The sequence below is a fragment of the Euleptes europaea genome, chromosome 4 (assembly GCF_029931775.1).
Source record: "Euleptes europaea isolate rEulEur1 chromosome 4, rEulEur1.hap1, whole genome shotgun sequence".
NCBI classification, from domain to species: Eukaryota; Metazoa; Chordata; class Lepidosauria; order Squamata; family Sphaerodactylidae; genus Euleptes; species Euleptes europaea.
In genome coordinates this window covers 14,440,894-14,465,349 of record NC_079315.1, presented here as the reverse complement: position 1 = coordinate 14,465,349, position 24,456 = coordinate 14,440,894, and the positions used below count along the sequence as shown (strand labels likewise).

Here is a 24,456-nt window from a genome sequence, read left to right as displayed (position 1 = left end):
CAATCCAGTCAAATTTTATTTCAATACTAGATATTGTATTCAGTCATTTAATTCCAGCATTTACAATTTGGCATTTGATATACAACAGCATTTTATGGTTGCTATGTAATGGGATTTTGCATCCAAGAGCAGTTTATAGTGACATGCAGTGGTATTTAGTTTTCGATGGGACTTGGTGGCATGCAATGGCTATTTTTTGATATTTGGAAGCCGGCAGACTGTGGTGCTTAGCAGTTTGCCAGTGATATTTTGTGCGATTTCATATCTGACAACTGCCAAAATCAAAACAACTAAGGGACGTCCGTAAGTCTGAAGAATTCTGATTATTTAATTTGGGTGGAGGGGAGGGGAGGAACTGTCACACTCAATTTGAACTTCATATTTAAAAGGTGAATGGTGGAATTAAAAAAAAAAACTATGCCACATATCCAACACATGGGAAAATTGGCTTGGCTCCATCGGCACGTTTCCACTGATGGAAGGATTTCTGCCAGCAGAGCGTGACATTTTCTCTCTCCGTTCCCGATGCAGCCTGGGATGGAAATGAGAAAGTCATGCACTGTAGGTGAAAATTAGGGTTGCCAGGTCCCTCTTCGCCACCGGCGGGAGGTTTTTGGGGCGGGGCCTGGGGAGGGTGGGGTTTGGGGAGGCCATAGAGTCCAATTGCCAAAGCAGCCATTTTTCTCCAGGTGAACTGATCTCTGTCGGCTAGAGATCAGTTGAAATAGCAGGAGATCTGCTGCCACTACCTGGAGGTTATTCAACCCTATGCAGTCACTATGGGTTGAATTCAACCTGCATAGGGTTGAATAACTAATTGTGCTTGCCATAGTGACTGCATAGGGTTGAATAACTAATTGTGCTTGCCATAGTGACTGCATAGGGTTGAATAACTAATTGTATGTGGTCCAAGTTCATTTATTTTCTAGACTACCTGGAGGTTGGCAACCCTAGTGAAAATGCTTCCATCAAAAGAAACGCTCAGGCGGGATCTGAGCCATTTGTTTAAGTTCTGCACAGTCGGAAGTCCGTCTTCTCGCTGGATCTAACCCTGCTATCCCTCTGCCTTTCCCTACAGCTCGCTAATTCCATCAAGCCGACACAAACCGAAAAATGTCCTCTGAAACGGTCGCCAGTCCCACCGAGGAACAGAGGGAGATCCTGGAGTTCAACTTTAACAGAGTGAACAAACACCCTGACCCCGCCACGCTTTGCCTCATTGCTGCCGAGGCGGGGCTATCCGAGGAAGAAACCCTGGTGAGTGACATGGGCCCGTCGTCCACCCCCAGCAACCAGGGCATAGGGTTGCCAACCTCCAGGTAGGGGCTGGAGTTCTCCCGGGATTACAGCTGACCTCCAGAGCACAAAACTCAGTTCCCCTGGAGGTCGGGTTGCCAGCTGTGGGTTGGGAAATACTTGGAGATTTTTGGGGCGGAGCCTGAGGAGGGCGGGGTTTGGGGAGGGGAGGGACTTCAATGCCATAGAGTCCAGTTGCCAAAGCGGCCATTTTCTCCAAGTGAACTGATCTCTATCGGCTGGAGATAAGTTGTATTAGCGGGAGACCTCTAGATAGTACCTGGACGTTGGCAACCTGATCGGCTCATGTGACCCACGTGCCGCGCCAACGTCTTCCGGGTTTACCCAGAAGCGATGCGTACGCTCTAGCAATCGTCTCCAAAATGAGAGTTTCAACAGAGAGTTGCTTCCGGGTAACCCAAAAGTGACGTCGGCGCATGGCACATGCCACAGTCGAGGCCGCCAGTCACGCCCCTGCCAAGCTCCTGCCGGTGGTGAGGAGCGACCTGGCAATCCTAGCTGCATTCCTCCCCCGACACACACCTTCCCTCCAGGGATCTTGGGGTGGCATGCGTCGTCCTCCGCCTTCTCCCCAAGGCAGCTTTGTTTTATGACGTCCAAGAGAGTCACTGTCACGGGTGAACTCAAAGCATGATTATCCGGTGACTCATCCCTTCACCTGCCCTATCCTTACCTTTCCTTCACCGTGGGTAGAAGGGAATGTTTTGCTCACTGCCACAAATCTCCCAAACATTGAACAAGCAAGCGATGGCCCATTTTCCAGGTTGAGGGGTGTGGAGCCGGAGCAGGCTGTGACAAATTTCAGGATCCGGGAGGAACGGGGTTATAAACCAGCTGTTAGGGATTTGGGTAAGGTTGCCAACCTGTAGGTATTAACTGGAGATCTCCTGCTATTATAGGGCTGCCAACCTCCAGGTACTAGCTTGAGATCGCCTGCTATTACAACTGCTCTCCAGCCGATAGAGATCCGTTCACCTGGAGAAAATGGCCACTTTGGCAATTGGACTCTATGGCATTGAAGTCCCTCCCCTCCCCAAACCCTCCCCTCCTCAGGCTCTGCCCCCCAAAAACCCTGCTGGTGGCGAAAGGGCACTTGGCAACCCTAGGAAAAGTATGGATGGGGGAGTGGGCTGAAGGAAGACGGGCTGAATGGAGCCTGGCAGAGCTGAGATTTGTTATCTCCCCGGACAAGAAGAGTGGAGACTATTCTAAATCCAGCCACCTTCCTGAGGCCAGGGTTTGCTAGCTGGTCTTAAAAGGTAACCAGGGTCCTGTCTTTAGTGCGTACACATGCACAACTATTTTTGTATGACACTGCTCACGTTAGGGTTGCCAGCTCTGGGTTGGGAAATACTTGGAGATTTTTGGGGCGGAGCCTGAGGAGGGCGGCGTTTGGGGAGGGGAGGGACTTCAATGCCATAGAGTCCAGTTGCCAAGGCGGCCACTTTCTCCAGGTGAAATGATCTCTATCAGCTGGAGATCAGTTGTAATAGCAGACCTCCACCTGCCACCTGACAGTTGGCAACCCTATTGAGGGCTGAGGAGCCTTCTGGAGAGAAAGGATGCACGTTTACGCTCCTCCTCGCCAGCTGCACCGTGCCCAGCTTGGCAGGGCGAAGACAGACTCTGCCGAGCTCGTCTTCACCAGCCCCACCAAGGGGGCAGGAAAGAAGAAGAGTTGGTTTTTATATGCCGTCTTTCTCTACCACTTAAGGGAAACTCAAACCGGCTTACAATCACCTTCCCTTCCCCTCCCCACAACAGACACCCTGTGAAGTAGGTGGGGCTGAGAGAGCTGTGACTAGCCCAAGTTCATCCAGCTGGCTTCATGTGCAGGAGTGGGGAAACCAACCCGGTTCGCCAGATCAGACCCCACCACTCCAAACCACCACTGTTTACCACTACACCACGCTTGCCCCGCTGACAGCTCTCCGTTGCTACAAAGTAGATAAAGCGTGTGTGAATAGAAATTTGAGTGTGGTTGGATGATTTCTTTTAGGATGCCCATGTCCTGAGGATTAAGGATACAAAAAGGCCCTGGATACAAAAGTGTGAATAGAAATTTGAGTGTGGTTGGATGATTTCTTTTAGGATGCCCATGTCCTGAGGATTAAGGATACAAAAAGGGATGCATCATGTCCTGAGGTTGTCCACCAGCACAGTTACTTTGTATTCATTCTGCCCCTTTCCTTTCCTTTCCTTCCCCCAGAAATGGTTCAAGAAGCGCCTGGCGGAGTGGAGGCGATCGGAAGGACTCCCTTCAGAGAGCGGATCTGTCAGAGACTGATTCGAATCACCCCTCAGGAGTCAAGCCCTGGAAAAACTGAAGGCCACCTGAATTCAGCGATGGCTTTTGCTGTGGGAAGTGTGACTATCGACACTAACGTGTTCTGTTATTTAACCTGCCGCCTTATTTAAAATGTACATAACCTAATTGGGGGGGGGAGAATAATAGGGCTGCCAGATACCAGGCAATTGCCCACCAACTAAGGGGGCTGCCCGCCGCCCCTCAGCTGGCCAGCGAGTGGAAGCAGGCCAGCTGAAGGGGGGGGGGCAATTAATGTCACTTCCAGGTTTACCCATAGAGTAAACCATACAGTTTTTGGAAACCATAAGAGTTTTTGAATGAATGTGCTAAAAACATCCCCATTGCGCCGATCCCCCCCCCTTCCAGCCCCACCACAATGAAGCTCCCGCAGGTGGTGAAAAGGGGAACCTGGCAACCCTAGAGAATAATTTTATAAAACATTTTGTCTTAGCTAGGGTTGTATGAAACTTAGAAAAGAGTCACTGCAAATCTCATTGGCTGCTGTGTTCCTTTTATATTGGCATGGAGTGTTTGTGGTTAATATTTCCTTCAGCTGCTGGCAAAACCTAATACCAAACCTAATATTTCCTTCAGCTGCTGGCAAAACCTTGAAAGGAAATATCTTTATTCACTCCCATAAAATAACCTCAGGGCCTGGGATGCTACTAGAGCTCGCCAGAGCAACATCCAGAAAACCACTTCATTAACAACCTAGGAACGCAGTCCTCCACGATCTGGCCGCTGTATTTCTTCCACCCAGGTTCCTGTTCCTAGTCGGGCCGGCTCAGCCTCTTAACCTTGCCGTGCCTTTTCCAGTTCGGTCAGCTTGGCATGAAGAGGGCGGCAGGCAAGTCCGCACTCATGCTATTAGCCCCTTGTGGGAGGGATGGGTCGTGCCCTTCGTACGTTGGCCAGCACGGCTGAAGGAGGATTTGCAAATGCATACACAATGGACACATTTCCTGAATTCTTCCAAAATTTTGCTAAACAAAAAGGATTTTCTCCCAGATATGTTAATAATAAAGAATGTTTTACTTAAATTGTGCATGTGCATTTTTATTGATGTAATCTATCTATCTATCTATCTATCTGTCTGTCTGTCTGTCTGTCTGTCTGTCTGTCTAGCTATCTATCTATCTATCTATCTATCTATCTATCTATCTATCTATCTATCTATCTATCTATCTATCTATCTATCTATCTATCTGATTCCTGTCTCTTTCTCTAGCCCAGTGTTGGCGAACCTATGGCACGCATGCCAGAGGCGGCATGCAGAGCCCTCTCTGTGGGCATGCGTGCCGTCGCCCCAGCACATCTACAGAATTGCAAATCCAAGGCAAAACCTTCTGTGCGTTTTGGCCATTTTGTCCCTCCCCTCGCCCGCCGGCCACACTAAAACCCTTCGGGATCCGCCAGGGCCTGCCTCCCGCCTTCCTTTCCCCCCTGCTTCCCGGAGCCTCCTGATGGGCCTCCGAGCGGCTCCGGAGCAGCAGCAGCAGGCGGCGGCGGGGCGGGCATGGAGCGGCAAAGCTGGGGGCTGATGCGCCACTGCTGCTGGCCACCCTGGCCGGCACGCAGTACGAGAAGTACAGCTTCTGCGGCTTCCCGGCGGCCGAGCTGCTGCTGCTGCAGCAATCCTACGAGCTGGAGCAGTACAAGGGTGAGGGCTGGAAGGAGAGCGTCCCCACCCTGCACCTCCACTGCCTGCTGTGCGACAGCAAGGTGCACTGCCGCCAGCAGTGGCGAGGTGCCAGGGGAGCCCTGGCTCGGGGAGCCAGCCTTTGGAGAGCCGGGCCCCGGCGCCGTGCCGGATGAGGGGCTGGCTGAGCTGGAGCTCTTTGGCCGAGTCCTGCACAACTTCCAGCTACGCACCCCTTACCTGTACCTGCACTACACGCTCTATAAGGTGAGAGTTGCGCCCCCCAGAGACCGTCCGGCCGCGCGATCCTGGGCAGAGCGACTCCACCATCATTGGATGAAGCGGGGATGTTAATGTATGAGTTTTTTCTAAATGAAAACCTCAGTATTCAGGTTAAATTGCTGCGTTGGCACTTGGCGATAAATAAGTGGGTTTTGGGTTGCAGTTTGGGCACTCGGTCTCTAAAAGGTTCGCCATCACTGCTCTAGCCCGACTTAAACGTAGGGTTGCCAGATTCCTCTTTGCTACCGGTGGGAGGTTTTGGGGGTGAAATCTGAGGCGGGCAGGGTTTGGGGAGGGACTTCAATGCCATAGAGTCCAATTGCCAAAGCGGTCATTTCCTCCAGCCCTCCCCAACAGGGCAAACTGCACTACCCCAGGGCTGAATAGGTTGTTGACACTACCCCTGTCCCCTCAAAAACGCCACCCAGAAGCTGGGGTCAGGCACGGCAGAGCTGTTTGGTTGGAAAAGGAGGGCAGCTGTGCTTTCCTCACCCTCGGGGCCTTGAGGGCATGTTCCATGGCGGGGAAGAGCAGGGCCAGGTGTGGAAAAGCAGGGCAAGCCTCGCCCACTGATCCGCCTGAAGCAATGATTTTAATAACAGGGGAAAGCAGCAAAGCTGGGATGGGGAAAAACCAGGTACACCCCATTCCTCCTCCACTTGTTATTTTCAGGGGAGCTGACAATAAGCAATAGGGTCAAATTTGAGGGCGGGGGGAAGCAGGGAGAAATGACAAAGAACCCATAGAAAGACAACTAATGGGAAATAATTAGGGTTGCCAAGGCCCCTCTTTGCCACTGATGGGAGGTTTTTGGGGCAGAGCCTGAGGAGGGCGGGGTTTGGGGAGGGACTTCAACGCCATAGAGTCCAATTGCCAAAGCGGCCGTTTTCACCAAGTGAACTGATCTCTGGTGGTTGGAGATCGGTTGTCATAGCAGGAGATCTCCAGCTAGTACCTGGAGGCTGGCAACCCTAAAAACAATGTTGTAAGGAGCCTTGGAGGAAAACCACTGAGGTTCGGCACCCAAACCTAGGGTTGAATAACCTCCAGGTACTAGCTGGAAATCTCCGGCTATTACAACCGATCTCCAGCCGATAGAGATCAGTTCACCTGGAGAAAAATGGCCCCTTCGGCAATTGGACTCTGTGGCATTGAAGTCCCTCCCCAAACCACTTCCTTCTCAGACTCCGCACCAAAAACCTCCCGCTGGTGGCGAAGAGGGACTTGGCAACCCTAATACTGCTTGTGTCAAGGATTAGAAAACCACCTTTTTTTTGTAACTGCAGAGTGCTAACTAAGCCTTTAATATATAGAGAATTGAAGGTTAAACCCCCAGTTCTTACAGAGCAATCAATGTTCTGGCTGTTAAAAGAACACAGGAGATTTCTTCAACAAGCGTCCTGCTCCAGGGAGAGAGAGTCATCTGTTCGTTGTGCGCTCAGAAACATTTCCTGTAGATGTAAAAAGGACCCCGTTCTTCATATTCTTTCCGGTGAACCCAGAGCTGCTGAAAGGCCTTGAGGGACGCTAGGATGGAGCCTCCCGTCCATACCGACGTTTTCCTTTCGGGGGAGGCTATCAAAACGGGTTTATCGTTGGTGCAAATCTTAGTGAGCTCTTTCTGAAAGCGGTCGGCAAAGCCTTTCATGGTGGTACAGCCCCCGCACAGCAAGATGTTGCCCATCAGGTTCTTCTTGAGGGTGGCGTCGCACTTGTTGAGGCTCGTCATGGTCAGGAGAGGAAGCCCCAACTGCTGCGAGTTGATCAAGGATGGCTTGAAGAGCATTTCAGAGCACATGAACCTCTCCCTGCCGATACGGACCACCTGCCCGTCAGGGAGCCCGTATTCGATCTCGTGTTTCCCCAGAGGCGCGGCGAAGTCCTGTTGAAAATCCAGCGAAGTGAAGCAATAGTTCTCCTTGATGTCTTCCAGGGTCTTCCAGTCTTTCTCGGTGAACAGCTTCACGGACTCGTTTAATAATGTCATGAGGTACTGGGTGACGTCCGACCCCGCATAGTCGACCCGTTCGGTAATGCTTGGCAAAGTGTAGCCTTCGTAGATGGGGACAACGTAAGAAACGCCGTGGCCGCTCTCCACCACAAGACCTGACGTCTTCCCGTAGGAATACATCGACAGTCTAGATTGATAGGCAATGTGCATGGCAGGGGTGCAGAACGTCTCAAAGAGCATCTCGGCATATTTCTCTCGGTTGGTGGTGGGGCTCAGGGGAGGATCTGACACCAGGACGGCATGTTCCTCAGGCCGGATCTTCATCTCCTTGTGGAAGATATACTCCCATATGTCCTGAACGGTGTCCCAGTCCACTATTATTCCATGTCTCAAAGGGTTGATAAGTTTCAGGGGTATTCCGGCGTCCTGAAGTTCTTTGCCGACAAAAGTTTCTTTCCTGTTGTCTCCTGTTTTCGCTGTCTCCTGGAAATGCTTGCCCACGTTGGATGAGACCACATGGGCTGGTTTCTGCTCTCCGGCGAACCCACACTTGCAGGACCCCGTTCCGATATCTATGACAACAGCTCTGGTCTCTTTCACTATCATCTTTCGCGGTGTCTCTCCCTCTTCTTTGGGCTTGGTGCTGGGTTTACCTACTGGCCCTTTCTTTACCGCCCCAAAGCTAGAACTTGCGCTCCCTCTGCTCGACATTTTCTTTCCCAGTTCTCATGGATTCCCGTTCTCTGTCTGGTTGCCATGTCACATGGTGAGAAGGCACACAGGGGTTTTAAAACCTTGATGATGCGCGGCGTTGCGCATTATGACATCACCAACATGCTTGCTTGTAAAGTGGAGGAGGAAAAAGCCATAAATGATGTCTTTATAGAAAGAGTGGTTGGGGTTAGCCAAGGGGATATAGTTGTTACCTGTATTCAAGTCACTTGAGAGCCAGTGTGGTGCAGTGGTTAAGGGCGGTGGTTTGGAGAGGTGGACTCTGATCTGGAGAACCGGGTTTGATTCCCCACTCCTCCACATGAGCGGCAGAGGCTAATCTGGTGAACTGGATTTGTTTCCCCACTCCTACACATGAAACCTGCTGGGTAACGCCTACCTCACAGGGTGTCTGTTTTTGGGAGAGGAAGGGAAGGTGATTGTAAGCCGGTTTGAGTCTTCCTTAAGTGGTAGAGAAAGTTGGCATATAAGAACCAACTCTTCTTCTATAGTTTCTATATTCTGTATTTTTTTGTATTAATGGTTTTGTATTGGCCGTGTTTTTTCTGTATCTTTCCAGTACCATTTTTATTGATTATCCTATTATCCTCCACATGAAGACTGCTGGGTGACCTTGGGCTAGTCATAGTTCTCCCAGAACTCTCTCAGCCCCACCTACCTCACAAGGTGTCTGTTGTGGGAGTTGTACAACTGTACAATTCCCTTCTTTGAGAAGCTTGTTGAAGCCTGAGCTTGTGTGTTGTTTGCCTTTCTTACAGTAGGGAGGGACTGAGCAGGCATGAAGAAGTTTAATGATTGAACTACTGGGTCTCCTGTAAATGCATTTTGTTTAAACTGTTGTTAACAGCCATAGCCCTTAAGAAGAAGCAGTTAAAAAGAACACCCTAAGTAAATAAATACATCCACACAGAATTAACATTAACTATGGCTGCTTCCGCATGAATGTTGCTTCCAAACGGAACAATAGGGTTGCCAACCTCCAGGTGCTAGCTAAAGATCTCCCGCTATTACAACTGATCTCCAGCCATGGCCACTTTGGCAATTGGACTCTATGGCATTGAAGTCCCTCCCCTCCCCAAACCCCGCCCTCCTCAGGCTCCACCCCTAAAACCTCCTGCCGGTGGCAAAGAGGGACCTGGCAACCCTATGGAACAATTATTTTTCAGCATCCACAAGACACCCTACAATTGTCCGCTTTCCAAGTTTTCCCCAGCGTTACTACAATTGAAAGAAAGGGGCACATTGGCCATTTAATTTACCTGGGCGGGAGAGGCAATCTCAGTGAGTTTCTGCCATGGAAGGCCCCCAGGCCAGAGCCCTTCCCTGCCCCCCTCGTGGGGCTGGTGAAGAGGAGCATCAACGTACATCCTTTCTCTCCAGAAGGCTCCTCAGCCCTCCACAGGGTTGCCAACGGTCAGGTGGTGGGTGGAGGTCCACTATTACAACTGATCTCCGGCCAATAGAGATCAGTTCCCCTGGAGAAAACGGCCGCTTTGGCAATTGGACTCTATGGCATTGAAATCCCTCCCCTCCCCAAACCCCGCCCTTCTCAGGCTCCGCCCCCAAAAATCTCCAGGTAATTCCCAACCCGGAGCTGGTAAACCTAGCCCTCCATTGGCAGCCCTAGCACAAGCCCAGGCCCAGCCGATGTTGAAATACTGCCGAGCATTTTGAGGGGTGGGAGTGTGTGTGAAGGAACAAAGTCAAAGAAGAACCTATACCCTTCTGATTTAATGATGGGTAGAGACAGCAGAGATAAGTTAGACAGCTCCAGTAAAAGGGGTCAGCGCATAATTGGTTCGGCTAGCTTTTTGAGCCGATCTGTACAGTACGCCTTCTTAGCAGCGTCCTTCACCACAAAGGCTTCCGGGTTGAATTGTACAAAGTTGGTGGAGGCCCTGCAAAAGCAAAGGGGAAAAAGTAGAAGGCTATCAGACTATATAGCATCCCTCTTTTTACCAAGGGAACCTGCAGTATTAGCAAAGAAATTTGATTGGGGGGGGGGTCATACCCACCAGGTGCGATTAGGATCGCTATTTATTTTATCTAGGGGACCCCGCCTTTTTCCTGGTAAGGACCCAAGGTGTGTTGTATGTGTGTAAAGTGCCATCAAGTCACAGGTCTTTTATGCATGGCTGTTTCCCTCGCCGTCACCCCTCCGACGACTTCGGGTGTGTTGACTATGCATGCCATTTCCCACCATCAGAGGTCACCTCGCTCTCCCCCAGCAATTCCCCGCGTTTTGCCCGCGTTTTCAAATTCGAGCTAAAACATATCTCTGAAAAAGCGGGTAAAACGCGGGGAATCGCAGGGGGAGATCGAGGCGACCTCTGGCGGTCGGGAACGGCATGCGCAAGACCCGAAGTCGTCAGAGGGGTGACGGCAGGGGAAAGGGCCACGTATAAAAAACTACAGCCGACTTATGGCGACCCAGTAGGGTTTTCAAGGCAAGAGACTAACAGAGGTGGTTTGCCATTGCCTTGGTCTGCATAGCAACCCTGGTAAATGACGGCAAATACGATACCCAAAAAAAGAAGAAGAGATAATCTCTTAAAACCATTAAAACATATTAAAGCAGGTAAGCCACCGCCTGCCCTGAACTGGATGGCCCAGGCTAGCCTGATCTCGTCAGATATTAGAAGCTAAGCAGGGTCAGCCCTGGTTAGTATCTGGATGGGAGACCACCAAGGAAGTCCAAGGATGCTGTGCAGAGGAAGGCACTGGCAAACCCCCTCTGTTAGTCTCTTGCCATGAAAACCCCAAAAGGGGTCGCCATAGGTCGGCTGCGACTTGACGGCACTTTACACACACACACACACAAGCCATTGCCCCAAGGGTAGGCATTTCCCTTATCCCTCCCAGCAGGCTCTTTTACAAGAGTGGGGAAGAGACAGAAAAGGCCCAGGCTGTAAAAGATAGTACTCTCAAGAGCCAGGGGACCGCTAGGAGACTGTGGTCATTTATGCATAGGAATTTTACCTGAGGTTCGTTGTTTGCTGGACCCACACTTCCCTGTTGGGAATCTATGCACCAGCACTCTCCGAGCTCAAATCAAGTCCCCACCCCTCGAAATGCTGCTTTGTAATTGGCGTCCTTGTAGTGTTGTGAGAGAAAATCCCCCCAAACCCAATTACTGCATAAAAAAGCATTTTAAGAACAAAAAATAAAAAATTGAGGAATCTTAAAGGATGGGGGATGGGAGAAATCCAAGTCTTGGTTTTAAAACCCTTTTCTTCTGCTCAGAAAGAGCTCTGAGGAAGCAGGAAGTATTTGAATCCTCGCCTCTAGGAATGCTTTGTAACTGGCTGTGAGCGAAACCAAGCTTGCGTGTCCTGCACTTTGCCTTCTGCATGGGGATTTCACCTGGGTTTTGCTCAGGGAAGATCAAAAAGTAGGGTTACCAGAGGAATGGGAAGACCTGGACACTGCGAGTGCTGGCAGCAAGGTCATCTCTAATGGACAGAAAACTCATGCGTAACTCCAAGAAACAACTGAGCCTGACTGGGGGTGAATGTGAGTTAAAGTACCCATGCATAAACAACCATACTTACTTTCCCGACTGCCGCTGAAAATTCTCTGCTTCCCAAGCCCCAGTTTGTCTTTGGTCATTTATGCATGGATACTTCAACTCACTTTCACCCGCGTCTGAATCAGTTGTTCCTTGGAGTTCTGCATGAGTTTTCCATCCACTGGAGATGACCTCGTGCCCAGCCCTCTCAATGTCCGGGTCTTCTCAATACTCTGTTAACCTTTCCCTCTCCCCTGAGCTCAGCCCGGCTGAAATCTCTGTGCAGAAGGTAAAGCACGGGACACAGAAGCTGGGCTTCTCTCACAGCCAATCACAAAGCAGCATGTAAAGAGGCGGGGATTCAAATGCTTCCTGCTTCCTTGGAGCTCTTTCTGAGCAAAAGAAAGGCTTTTTAAAACCGAGACTTGGATTTCTCCTCCGTCCCCTTTCTTTCAGATTGCTCTGTTTTTTGTTCTTAAAATGCTTTCTTATGTGGCAATTGGGGTTTTTGGGGAGGGATTTTCTCTCCCAGTGAGCACTGTGAAGTAAGCCAATTACAACGCAGCATTTAAAGGGGCGGGACTTGATTTGAGCTTGGAGACTGCTGGTGTAGAGATTCCCAACTGGAAAGTGTGGGTCCAGCCAGCAACAAACCTCAGATCAAACTCCCATACATAAACAACCTTTGAAAATAGGACTAACCACACAGGCAAAGAATGGCGTTTGGTGGACATTCTCCCTTCATAAAGTTGACCCAGCTTCTGATTGGGGGAGGTATCCAGTCATCCAGGCACCCCGGCATCCAGGAACATATTTAGCCTTACAAAATGCAAGCTGTATTTGCTTCTGTGTCTGCCTGTCTGTCTGCTGAGACACGTATGGTTAAGAGGAACCGGAACGAAAGAGCCAGAAGGGTTTCCATGAGACACCACTATGCAAATCAGTCGCCATCTCAGTATTACTCAGTAATACTTCACACAACGCATAGTTAAATTGTGGAACTTCCTGCCCCAGGATGTGGGGATGGCTGCCAACTTAGAAGGCTTTAAGAGGGGAGAGGACAAGTTCATGGTGGATAGAGCTATCTATGGCCACTAGACAAAATGAATACTAGTCATGATGCATACCTGTCCTCTCTAGTATCAGAGGAGCATGCCTATTATTTTGGGTGCAGTGGAACACAGGCAGGATGGTGCTGCTGCAGTTGTCTTGTTTGTGGGCTTCCTAGAGGCACCTGGTTGGCCGCTGTGTGAACAGACTTGATGGACCTTGGTCTGAGCCAGCAGGGTCTTTCTTTTGTTCTTATTACCTGCATAGGCTCTGCGTGCAAAGAACTGGGATACGGCACATGCGAGAACTCAGGGCAAAGAGTGTCAGGTGACTTTTAAGTAAGTGAGCCAAACCATACAAGGGGGAAAACATATGTAGCTGCCTTATACTGAATCAGACCATTGGTTCATCCAGGTCAGTAGTGTCTGTTCAGACTGGCAGCAGCTCTCTAGGGTTTCAGGTAAAGGCCTTTCATATCACCGACTACCTGGTGCTTGGAAAGAAGGTGGTTAAGGGGAGACATGATAGAGGTCTGTAAAATTATGCACGGTACGGAGAGAGTGGACAGGGAGAAGCTTTTCTCCCTCTCTCATAATACCAGAATTTCTTCACACAAGGCGTAGTTCAATTGTGGAACTCCCTGCCCCAGGATGTGGTGATGGCTGCCAACTTGGAAGGTTTTAAGAGAGGAGTGGACATGTTCATGGAGGAGAGGGATATTCATGGCTACTAGTCAAAATGGATACTAGTCATGATGCCATACATATTCTCTCCAGTACCAGAGGAGCATGCCTATTATATGAGGTGCTGTGGAACACAAGCAGGATGCTGCTGCTGCAGTCGTCTTGTTTGTGGGCTTCCTAGAGGCACCTGGTTGGCCACTGTGTGAAAAGACTGCTGGACTTGACGGACCTTGGTCTGATCCAGCATGGCCTTTCTTATGCTATGTTCTTATGACTGGCAGCAGGTCTCTAGGGTTTCAGATAAAGGTCTTTCACATCACCGACTACCTGGTCCTTTTAACTGGAGATGCCGGGGATTGAACCTGGGACATTCGGCGGGCAAAGAAAAGGCTCTTCCCTTGAGCCAAGAGGGAAGGCAAATCTATCACGCTCCTTCTTTCCTCACTCCCAGTTGAGAGCAGGCGTGCAGAATGAGTACAAGCGGAAGCCCAACCATTGAGCAATCCCACGAAGCCCACCTTCCGGGACGATAAGCAAGTGCTCCGATTCTTGGCGAAGCCACTGCTTTCAACGCTGCCCGGGAAACGGGCCACTGTGCACTGCGGTCAGGGGCACTCGCGGAGGGCAGCGCTTTCGGTCTCGCCAGTTCCGTTACTCTTATAGTTGCGAGTGCTTGAAGGGCAGCAGGGTTCACCTGCGGAAGGGAGCGTTTGTTATTGAAAAGCCCGCCTGCCGGATCAGTCCGATTTGCATTTGATAAACCTAATTCAACGTAGGGACTCAATCCAGTACATCTGCAGCAAAACTAGGAGATTATTATACACCTTCATCGCTAGGCCGTTGTTGCCCCTCCCGCCCCCACCCTGGGGGGGGGGGAAACCCGAAACCCAGGCCTTGTCTATGGTTAGGGTTGCCAACGTCCATGTATTGACTGGAGAACAACCAGCAAAAAGCTCAAAATCAAATGACTATTTGAACTACAAATTTAAACAACAGTCTTATGTATCTATCCACAAAAAACACCAAGTGTAACAATTGCAAGCACGAAATACAAAGTGAGTATACAATATAACACAAATAAACATGAAAAAAGGTACAAGGATATATACAATATGAAACAAACCGGCAGCTAGAAGTCCAAAAATAAAGCTGACTGTGAATCCAATAGTTTGGTAATCAGCAATTTCTGTCGCCTGGGGGAGGGCTGCGTTGAATTGTGTCTTCTTCCCCAACAAGGCAACCAACCAGGGTCGGTTGGCACAAGGAGTCAGGGCAAAAATGCAAGGAAGCAGGGAACGTTTTCGCCACTAGGGCTTAATCAGCCTGAAATTGAAGGGGGGAAATCCCAGCTTTTGTGAGACATTTCAATTTCAGGCTGATCAAGCCCTAGTGGCGAAAATGTTCCCTGCTTCCTTGCATTTTTGCCCTGACTCGTTGTGCCAACCGAGTTTTCTAACCTTAGGTAATGGGACAGAGGTGTTGATTTTTGATTGCTAACCTCCAGGTACTATCTGGAGATCTCCTGCTATTACAACTGATCTCCAGCCGACAGAGATCAGTTCACCTGGAGAAAATGGCCACTTTGGCAATTGGACTCTATGGCATTAAAGTCCCTCCCCTCCCCAAACCCCGCCCTCCTCAAGCTCAGACCCAAAAACCTCCTGTCGGTGGTGAAGAGGGACCTGGCAACCCTACCCATCCTGGAACCCTGAAACCTTACTGACTGGGGCTGGCCCACTATGGTATCACTTCAGGAGATTAGTACGAACATTCCATGACATCACAGTAGCCCAACCAATGTCTAGGGGGCGAGCCAAACAAGAAACAAGTGTAATCGTATAGATGAAAATTCACCCCTGCGTAATCCAGCCAGTAAAAGAGCTTCTTCACTGAAGTAATGGCATTACTTTTCGGATTGGAGCCTCCATGTATCGGTTTTCGTAGCAGGGGTTGCTCTTCTTGATTATGGGCTGGGCCAGATGATGCGTCCTTGGGGATGCTGTGGCGATCAGGGCAGCCTGGGAAACTGGTCTTTTGTACTATGCAGAGCAAATCAGCTGGTCAATAAGATGCTTTTTACACTTTAAAAAACCCATCAGCCCCAAAGCAGGCCCCTCAAACTCATTACAAATTCTGTAATAACTGTAAAGTAAGTAAAGCCCCCCTGTGCAAGCATCAGGTCATTCCTGATCCATAGGGTGACATCACATCCCAACGTTTACTAGGCAGACTTTGTTTACGGGGTGGTTTGCCAGTGCCTTCCCCAGTCATGTTCCCTTTACCCCCTTTACCCCATTTTACCGACCTCGGAAGGATGGAAGGCTGAGTCAACCTTGAACCGGCTATATGAAACCGATTTCCGTCGGCATCGAACTCAGGTTGTGAGCAGAGCTTTTGACTGCAGTACTGCAGCTTACCGCTCTGCGCCACGGGGCTCTTGTAATAACTGTACAAATCTCTTAATGGCAGAAATTCAGTTTAACTACCACCAAATTCTGCTTCCACCAAATTCTTGGAATTTAGTTCAAGCAATCAAATTTTATTTCGATACAGTATCAGCTCTGAATAAAAAATTAGGTTAAAATAATAAAAGTGGATGGATCTGGGAGGGGTGATTTGAAGAAGAGGAGGAAAGATCTTCTATGGGGAAAGGTTTTCAATCAGCCGTTTAAGAATCCCACTAGACCAGAGGCAAAATTTGGCTACTTGAGTGGTTATCTCCCGAGAGGAGTCTACTAAGAGAAGGGAAACTTTAGCTTCTTCCACTCTCTCAGGAAAGGGTGACAATATGGGGAGAATGTACTGTGATCTTATGTCGTTGTAGAAGGGACGTTGCAGCAGAACGTGTTCTATTGTTTCCACTTTCTCTGTTTTGCATGGGCATAATCGTTGATGAAAGGGAGTTGCAACCAGCCAATAGAAATCGGTTCCCCTTGAGAAAATAGCAGCTTTGGCAATTGGACTCTATGGCATTGCAGTCCCTCCCCTCTCCAAACCGCAACCTCAGGCTCCACCTCCAAAAATTGAATAGTCCAAGACAGATAAAATAACATCCATATAATAATTCAGACTTCCAGTATCCAGTAGCTTTTGAGAAAAGAAACATTTTAAAATTTTAAATTCCCAGAATTATACAATATCTTTATAAGAATTATAGCAAAAAAGGCCCTATATATGGCTTACCCAAGTTTTCCTAGTCTTATAGGCTCTCCATCCAAATTTGGCAAATTTGAAAGTGATCTTTCGATCCTTATCTGCTAGCGTAACTGGGAGAAGAGTCCTTCTATTTTTGCCAGGATGGCAGGAAATTATGGGAGTCATCAGTGTTGCCCTAACATGACGATAGATCTCACAATCAAATCTACCTGTTGTATGCGTAGTGGTAATACCAGGACGCCTCTCATACGCAGTCTTCACAAAATCTCCCATATCTGTTCTTTGACTCACTACGCAACCATCGTTTTCCTGCTTCCTTTGTTACTTGAAAGCACGCCCGCTGAGTCCAACTAAAACGGGTGTCCAGCATCCTGACTCTTGGACGGTTATGAAAGATTTGTTACTCTAAAAGGTAAAGGTCCCCTGTACAAGCACCGGGTCATTCCTGACCCATGGGGTGACGTCACATCCTGACGTTTCCTAGGCAGACTGTGTTTACGGGGTGGTTTGCCAGTGCCTTTCCCAGTCGTCTACACTTGACCCCCAGCAAGCTGGGTACTCATTTTACTGACCTCGGAAGAATGGAAGGCTGAATCGACCTTGAGCCGGCTACCTGAAACCAACTTCCGTCGGGATCAAACTCAGGTCGTGAACAGAGCTTTTGACTGCAGTACTGCAGCTTACACTCTGCCCCACAGGGCTTTTTGTTACTCTAGGCAGAGATTATTCAGCCAGATAGGGATCCTTTTTTAAAGCAACACCCATGAGTGGGCAAAATTATGAAAACACTGCAGGAATGGACTGCCAAAGCTCTCTCCTTATGAAGAGACATGGTTCTATGGCATCACGACTGGTCTTAAGCGAAAGACCCACGAGGGTCAAGAGTAGATTTACAAGAAGGAGACAGCCTGGGCTTTTAACAAGAGGCAGGCGCTTATTTTATTTTACTAGACATGTTTATCTTGCGTTCTCTCGGCCAGGGACTGGTTCATGAAGCAGCTTAGAAATCCAGGAAGGTTCCCAATTAAAAAAACAACAACAATCAGGGACTAATAAAAACCATTTCAAACAGCAGCAAATGATACAAAAGGACAAAAAAACGAGGAGATTGCATATCAAACGGCATTGAGTTCAAAAGGACATCTCTTAAAATTTGGTTTCCCAGTGGCGAAAGCAAGATGGCATGGAAAAGTGACGTCCCATCACTAGAGTTGCCAGCTCCAGTTTGGGAAATACCTGGAGATTTTGGGGGTGGAGCCTGAGGAGGGCGGGTTTTGGAGAGGGGAGGGACTTCAATGCCCTAGAGACCAATTGCCAAAACGGCCATTTTCTTCAGGGGAACTGATCTCTGTTGCCTGGCGATCAGCTGTAATAGCAGGAGATTTCCAGCCACCACCTGGAGGTTGGCAGCCCTACCCATCTGGCTTCTACTGCTGTATGGAAAGTGCTCACTGGGCTAACCCGATATCTGCACATTATTGAACACATGAAGACATGAAACTGCTTTATACTGAATAAGACCCTTGGTCCATCAAAGTCAGTATTGTATGCTCGGACTGGCAGAGGCTCTCCAGGGTCTCAGGCAGCGGCCTTTCACATCACCTCCTTGCCTAGTCCCTTTAACTGGAGATGCTGGGGACTGAACCTGGGACCTTCTGCAGGAGCAGAAGCCCAGAAGCAGTCGGCGGGGGCGACCGCGGGGAAACGCCCCTGCATAAAACACCACAGTGTCTTCTGGATGCTTAAGGCTTCCTGCTGTCCATTTGGCGGGAAATCCCCGTATCAGATGCTGACTCACCCAATAGCCACGTTCTCATTTTCGCATTATCTAACAGCTGGGAATAGAATGCTAATGAATTATCTCGTTCTATTTTCCTGGCCCTCTTTATCACATGGCATGTAGCCAAAAACAGTAGGGTTTTTTTTCTATTTTAAGCTGGTTATTTTTAACTGATCTCCAAGTACTCTTACATACCCAGAGGAAAGGCGGCTGCCAGACTCAACAACACTTATTTCAGGGCTCAGCTATTTTTAAAACAGGCAAGCAGCTTGGTCTGTCCTGGGGCCCCCGTCGCAGTCGTTCCAGAAAGCCGAGAGGAAGCAAAAATGCTTCACGGCTTCAAAATGGAGCTCGGCGCGGAAACCCTCGGACGGACGGCCGAGATGAGCTCTGATAAAACAACAGTGTTACCTCTTTCGGAAGAAGGCAGGACGGACTTAGGGATCTCGGCTGCGACAGGTCCAAAAGCCGCTGGGAAGCTTTACAAGACAACGCCGACGGGCTGACGGTCCACAACGGAGAGCTTCTTGGCCTGCAAGGAAACACAAGGAGGGAGACCGCTAGCAAGCGCAAGACCACCTTTCCCACAAGCAGGGAGCTTCTGTTCCTCTAGAGGGGAGTTTCATAGCTACCTGGACACCAGTCGCCATTTACAGTTGTTAGTGGCAAAACAGTCGACACAGGGCTGCTGAGAAACCACCACGGGAACCCAGACAAAGATTTCCAGTGGGTCCCCCTGCCCGTGGCTCAGTGGTAGAGCATCTGCTTGGCATGCAGAAGGTTCCAGGTTCAATCCCCGGCATCCCCAGTTAAAGGGACTAGGAAAGTAGGTGATGTAAAAGACCCCTGCCTGAGACCCTGGAGAGCCGCTGCCGGTCTGAGTAGACAATACTGACTTTGATGGACCGAGGGTCAGATTCAGTATAAGGCAGCTTGATGTGTTGACTCAACATATTATCGTCTAAACCAGGGGTGTCAAATTCAATTGTTACGAGGGCCAGATATGTAGGGCTACTAACCTCCAGGTAATAGCTAGAGATCTCCTGCCATTGCAGCTGGTCTCCAGCTGATAGAGATCACTTCCCCTGGAGAAAATGGTCACCTGGGCAATTGGACTCTAGGGCATTGAAGCCCCTCCCCTCTCCAGACCCCGCCCTCCTCAGGTTCCGCCTCCAAAATCTCCAGGTACTTTTTCAACCCAGAGCTGGCAACCCTACAGATATGATGTAAATTTCACTTGGTAGGGCCAGGCCATGCCTCGCCAGCCCAGATGGAGAGTGGGCGGTGGTGGGGGACTGCCTTGGCTGGCTCGCGGGCCGGATAACAGCTCTCAAGTGGCTATATCTGGCCCACAAGCCTTATGTTCGACACCCCTGGTCTAAACCTTAAGAATAAGAGAGGCACCCTCCTGAATCAGATCGGCAGACCATCCAGTCCAGCATCCTATTTTTCACAGCTCTGAAAGTACCACCCAGTTGCCTCCAAGTACCATCAGTAGGGTTTCCAACCTCCAGGTAGTAGCTGGAGATCTCCCACTATTACAACTGATCTCCAGCCGATAGAGATCAGTTCACCTGGAGAAAATGGCCGCTTTGGCCATTGGACTCTATGGCACTGAAATCCCTCCACTTTCCAAACCCCGCCCTCCCCGGGTTCCACCCCCAAAATCTCCAGGTATTTTCCAGTTCAGAGCTGGCAACCCTAGGCATAAATTAGGCTGCGACTGGACTAAGGTCCTTTCCCTTTTACCCTCAAAGGGGCCACCAAATTCACAGCTGCATACCAACAGATCCTTCCCCAACCCCCAGGTCCTAAGGGTGACCAAGAACCCTGGAATTTTGCACCCCTTGTCCCACCTTCTCAGCATCTCTGTATCAATCGGTCCACTCTGAGCAGGACCTAGTCTGCAAGGGTAAAAGTCCCCTGTGCAAGCACCGGGTCATTCCTGACCCTCGGGGTGACGTCACATCGGGACAGGTTTGCCAGGTCCCCCCTCCCAATCAGCGGGAGATTTTAGGGGGCGGAGCTGAAACGGCCGCATGTACACACGGGCGCAGGGACAGCACATCCAGATTTACTTCCAGAAGCAAATTTTGGGGGGTTGAGTGCAAAAGCAGCCATGGCGATGCGGCCCTTCCGGAAGCAAAACTGGAAATGCCTTCATCGCGTGCCTGCACACGCACACAGCTGCAGCCCTGGAGCGGCTGGGTGGATTGGCAGGCGATTGCCCGCCAATACCACCCAACTGTCAACCCTACATCTGAAAGAGCGGCCCAAAAGCCCAATAAATAAATAAGTAGTATAGTCTGCACAGAGTGGGCATGAAGTCAGAAACTCTGAAAGAATTTCCTGGGATTTGTTTTCCGGCTGTAATCACTGTACCTGATCCAGGCTGGGTCCACGTTGCAAGAGGGAAGGGTCTTTCCACCCTATCCCTCATGCCTGTCCCCCAACTGTTGGGGAAGGGGCCGTGGCTCAGTGGTAGAGCACCTGCTTGGCATGCAGGTGGTCCCAGGTTCAATCCCCGTCGTCTCCAGTTAAAGGGACTAGGCAAGTAGGTAATGTGAAAGACCTCTGCTGAGACCCTGGAGAGCTGCTGCCGGTCTGAGAAGACAATACTGACTTTGATGGACCAAGGGCCTGATTCAGTATAAGGCAGCTTCATGTGTTCAACCTCAACTCACCCACCCCCCAAACCCAGTAGCTATTATTTGTTCTTTGTGGGAGAACATACAGTTGTGGTTGACACTGGAAAAACCTGCAAAGGAGCTGTTTACTGGTCTCCCGATGCCGAGGCTATCAAGCCACTTACAGACTTTCCTGCTTTCTGCTTCCTGTGTAATCTACCATGGCTCAGTGGTGGAGCTGTGAAGGTCCCAGGTTCAATCCCCGGCATCTCCAGTTAAAGGGACTAGAAAAGTAGGTGATGTGAAGGACCCCTGCCTGAGACCCTGGAGAGCTGCTGCCGGTCAGAGTAGACAATACAGACTTTGATGGACCAAGGGTCTGATTCAGTATAAGGCAGCTTCATGTGTTCATGTGAGAAGGAGGGGGGGAATAGCAGAAATTGCTCTCCCCTTTTTCGAAAGACTTTAATTGCTGTTAAGTCTCTGGAATGGCACAACTGGATACAGGAGGAGGTCACGGTTCATTTTGATCCTTTTTTCTCTGCTTTGTTTGATCCTCCTGGGCCTGGGCTGGAAAGCTTAGGGAACAGCCTGTTTTATACCTCTATATAACATAAAATAGCTGGGGGGCAGAACTGTTCTCCATGTCCTTTAATTTTCCCCACATAAGAAGGTTTTTGTGGGGGGGGAGCACTGACTCATGTATGCCTCCACCTGCCGTCTGAAATTGCCTCCTCGTCTGCTGGTGAGAAGAGAAGCTCCGGCCCAGGAGAATCGGCACGCCTTCGCAGAAAAGGCCGCCGAAGAGCGTTTTGCGTGTTATTTCTCGCTCTTTCCTGGTCGACGGTTCCTTCGCCGCTTCTGCAAAGGGCCGCTCCTTTTCTTCTGCTTTGGCCTTAAGTTTTGTAGCCGGTGGGGAAGGGGGAGGGAGCAGGCGAAAGGACCGCTGCCAGCAAAGCAGGGAAAAGACGTCCCGGCCAAGCCGCTGTACGTGATTCATAGGCAAGCGTTTTTACAGTTTTTATAGCAGCAATTCTGCTGCTGCAAAAAAAAGAAAGTTCTCTAGAGGGGAACGCTGGCCAAATATGAGAGCATTCTAGAGCTTCGGCCAAAAACAAAACAGACGGAGCAAAGAAGCCCGGATTTGGGACTGGCTGAAATCAACGACCCTGGGGCACCACAGGCCACTCACTGCCTTTAAGGAGGCTCTGCTGCTTACCTGCTCCTTAATGCTCCGTTTGTGTATGTTGTCACATGAACACCTGAAGCTGCCTTATACTGAACCAGACCCTTGGTCCATCAAGGTCAGTATTGTCTTCTCAGACCAACAGTGGCTCTCCAGGGTCTCAGGTAGAGAGGTCTTTCACATCACCTACTTGCCTAGTCCCTGTAACTGGAGATGCCGGGGATTGAACCTGGGACCTTCTGCGAAGCAGAGGCTCTCCCCCCACACTCCCAGTGACCCCTTCTCCATGCCCAGAAGTTGGCCAAGATGCCCTCCCTCTCAGGATCCACCTAAGGTCATAGAATCAGCATTGCTGACAAATGGCCATCTAGCCTCTACTTAAAACCCTCCAGGGAAGGAGAGCTTACCACCTCCCGAGGAAGCCTGTTCCACTGAGGAAATGCTCTAACCGTTAGAAAATTCTTCCTAATGTCTAGATGGAAACTCTTTTAATTTAATTTCAACCCATTGGTTCTGGTCCGACCTCCTGGGGCAACAGAAAACAACTTGGCACCATCTTCTCTATGACAGCCCTTCAAGTACTTGATGGTTATCATATCCCCTCTCAGTCTTCTCCTCTCCAGGGTAAACATACCCAGCTCCTTCAACCTTTCCTCACAGGACTTGGTCCAATGAACATGATTCACTCCTATGCAGCCAATGAAGACTAACCTGGCCCGATCCAGTGGGGGCAAAACTCGCCTGCCATCTTTGATGTGAAATGGCCCAATCACCACCACCAGCCAAGACCTCCGCACACACCCCTCCCTCAGGTTTTTGCAATATACGGGTCCTCCAGCAGATCTCTTGCTGGGGTTGCCAGGTTTCTCTTCGCCACTGGCGAGAGGTTTTTTAGGCGGAGCCTGAGAAGGGCGGGGTTTGGGGAGGGGAAGGATTTCAATGCCATAGAGTCCAATTGCCAAAGCGGCCATTTTCTCCAGGTGAACTGATCTCTATTGGCTGGAGATCAGCTGTAATAGCATTAGATCTCCAGCTAGTACCTGGAGGTTGGCAACCCTATATATTGTTTCCCCACCCTCTAATCACGACAGGCATTTTGCTAGTTTGCAAATGAAAGGGAACAGTTGTGCATTTCATTTTTGCTGAGATAGGACTTTGCAAAGGGTTCCGCACCCGCTGGGACCTGGTTCTTGGAGCAGGGAGGGGCGAGCTGTTGTTTCCCAGTAATAGCTTTTCATATTTCCATCCTCTTAAGACCAACCATTCTTTCCCCATGACATCAGCTCTTTTTTCCCTCCCCCCCACCGCCCCCGGCTGTTTTTAGTTGCAATAGTGGGAAAGTTACAAAATTGGAGGAGAGAATCAAGGGTCTTCGATCTGAGTCATACTTCTGAAGATGGGTCGTAGCGACTTTTCCTGAAGAACAGACTGCTTCCCTGGGAAGGGTTCGATCTAACCTGTGAAGCCATGTTCTGTCAGGTAACCAACAGGAAGGTCTGAAAAAACCAACAGAGGTCCAGATTCTGCCAAAGTGTACCTGTAGCATCCCAATTCCACCCATCTCACCTAGGCATCCACTCTTCTGGAAATAAACTATTAGCAACTTTCTCCCTTTTTGGGGCTCCCTTGTTCCTAGGGTTGCGAGGTCCCTCTTTGCCACCGGCGGGAGGTTTTTGGGGCAGAGCCTGAGGAAGGCGGGGTTTGGGGAGGGGAGGGACTTCGATGCCATAGAGTCCAATTGCGGGGTTTGGGAAGGGGAGGGACTTCGATGCCATAGAGTCCAATTGCCGAAGCAGCCATTTTCTCCACGTGAACTGATCTCTGTTGGCTGGGGAGCAGTTGAAACAGCAGATCTCCAGCTAGTACCTGGAGGTTGGCAACCCTGCTTGTTCCCGAGAATGTAACTGGCCCACACAGCCCATTGTCTCAGAGGATCTGACTATAATTAGTCTAGGATTCTCCACTACTGGTTCTAATCCCTGCTTCAAATCCAGACAAATCCAGACAAGGACGGAAGCTCCGCAATGCCAACTCCGGACTCCCATGCAGCGCTCACACCTCCACTAGAGTCTGATTTCTCCTCCACCTGTTGTGCAGAGCTTTTACATCTGAGGAACCACCTCTTCATATTCCAAAGGACAGAAGCCTGACAGCGAAGCAGATGGATTGCTTAAGCACTTAGATGTTTTTCTCGTGGGAGGCAAAACCTGCCTGTCGGTCGCTCTAGCACTATTTAT

General features: G+C 49.8%; 3 protein-coding genes across 3 annotated transcripts in view; 1 reads left to right on the top strand and 2 right to left on the bottom strand.

Annotated features, from left to right (window-relative positions):
- The first annotated feature begins 1,092 nt into the window (after positions 1-1,092).
- HOPX (HOP homeobox) lies at positions 1,093-3,605 on the top strand. The gene is made up of 2 exons (XM_056848863.1): positions 1,093-1,257; positions 3,527-3,605. The coding sequence occupies exons 1-2, from the start codon at positions 1,114-1,116 to the stop codon at positions 3,602-3,604; spliced, it is 222 nt and encodes a 73-aa protein (XP_056704841.1). The 5' UTR covers positions 1,093-1,113; the 3' UTR covers position 3,605.
- Positions 3,606-6,984: 3,379 nt separating this feature from the next.
- Positions 6,985-8,208, bottom strand: LOC130476753 (actin-like protein 7A). Its single transcript, XM_056848735.1, has one exon. It carries the CDS (start codon positions 8,206-8,208, stop codon positions 6,985-6,987), a length of 1,224 nt encoding a protein of 407 aa, XP_056704713.1.
- A 1,804-nt stretch (positions 8,209-10,012) lies between these two features.
- SPMAP2L (sperm microtubule associated protein 2 like) overlaps positions 10,013-24,456 on the bottom strand; it is a gene marked incomplete at its 5' end in the record, with an annotated part of 30,262 nt that continues 15,818 nt past the window's right edge. Inside the window, 4 exons of the mRNA XM_056848736.1 lie at positions 10,013-10,127; positions 13,989-14,164; positions 15,378-15,509; positions 18,818-18,938. Of these exons, the coding sequence (XP_056704714.1) occupies positions 10,013-10,127; positions 13,989-14,164; positions 15,378-15,509; positions 18,818-18,938 (544 nt within the window). The remainder of the gene's footprint in view (positions 10,128-13,988; positions 14,165-15,377; positions 15,510-18,817; positions 18,939-24,456) is intronic.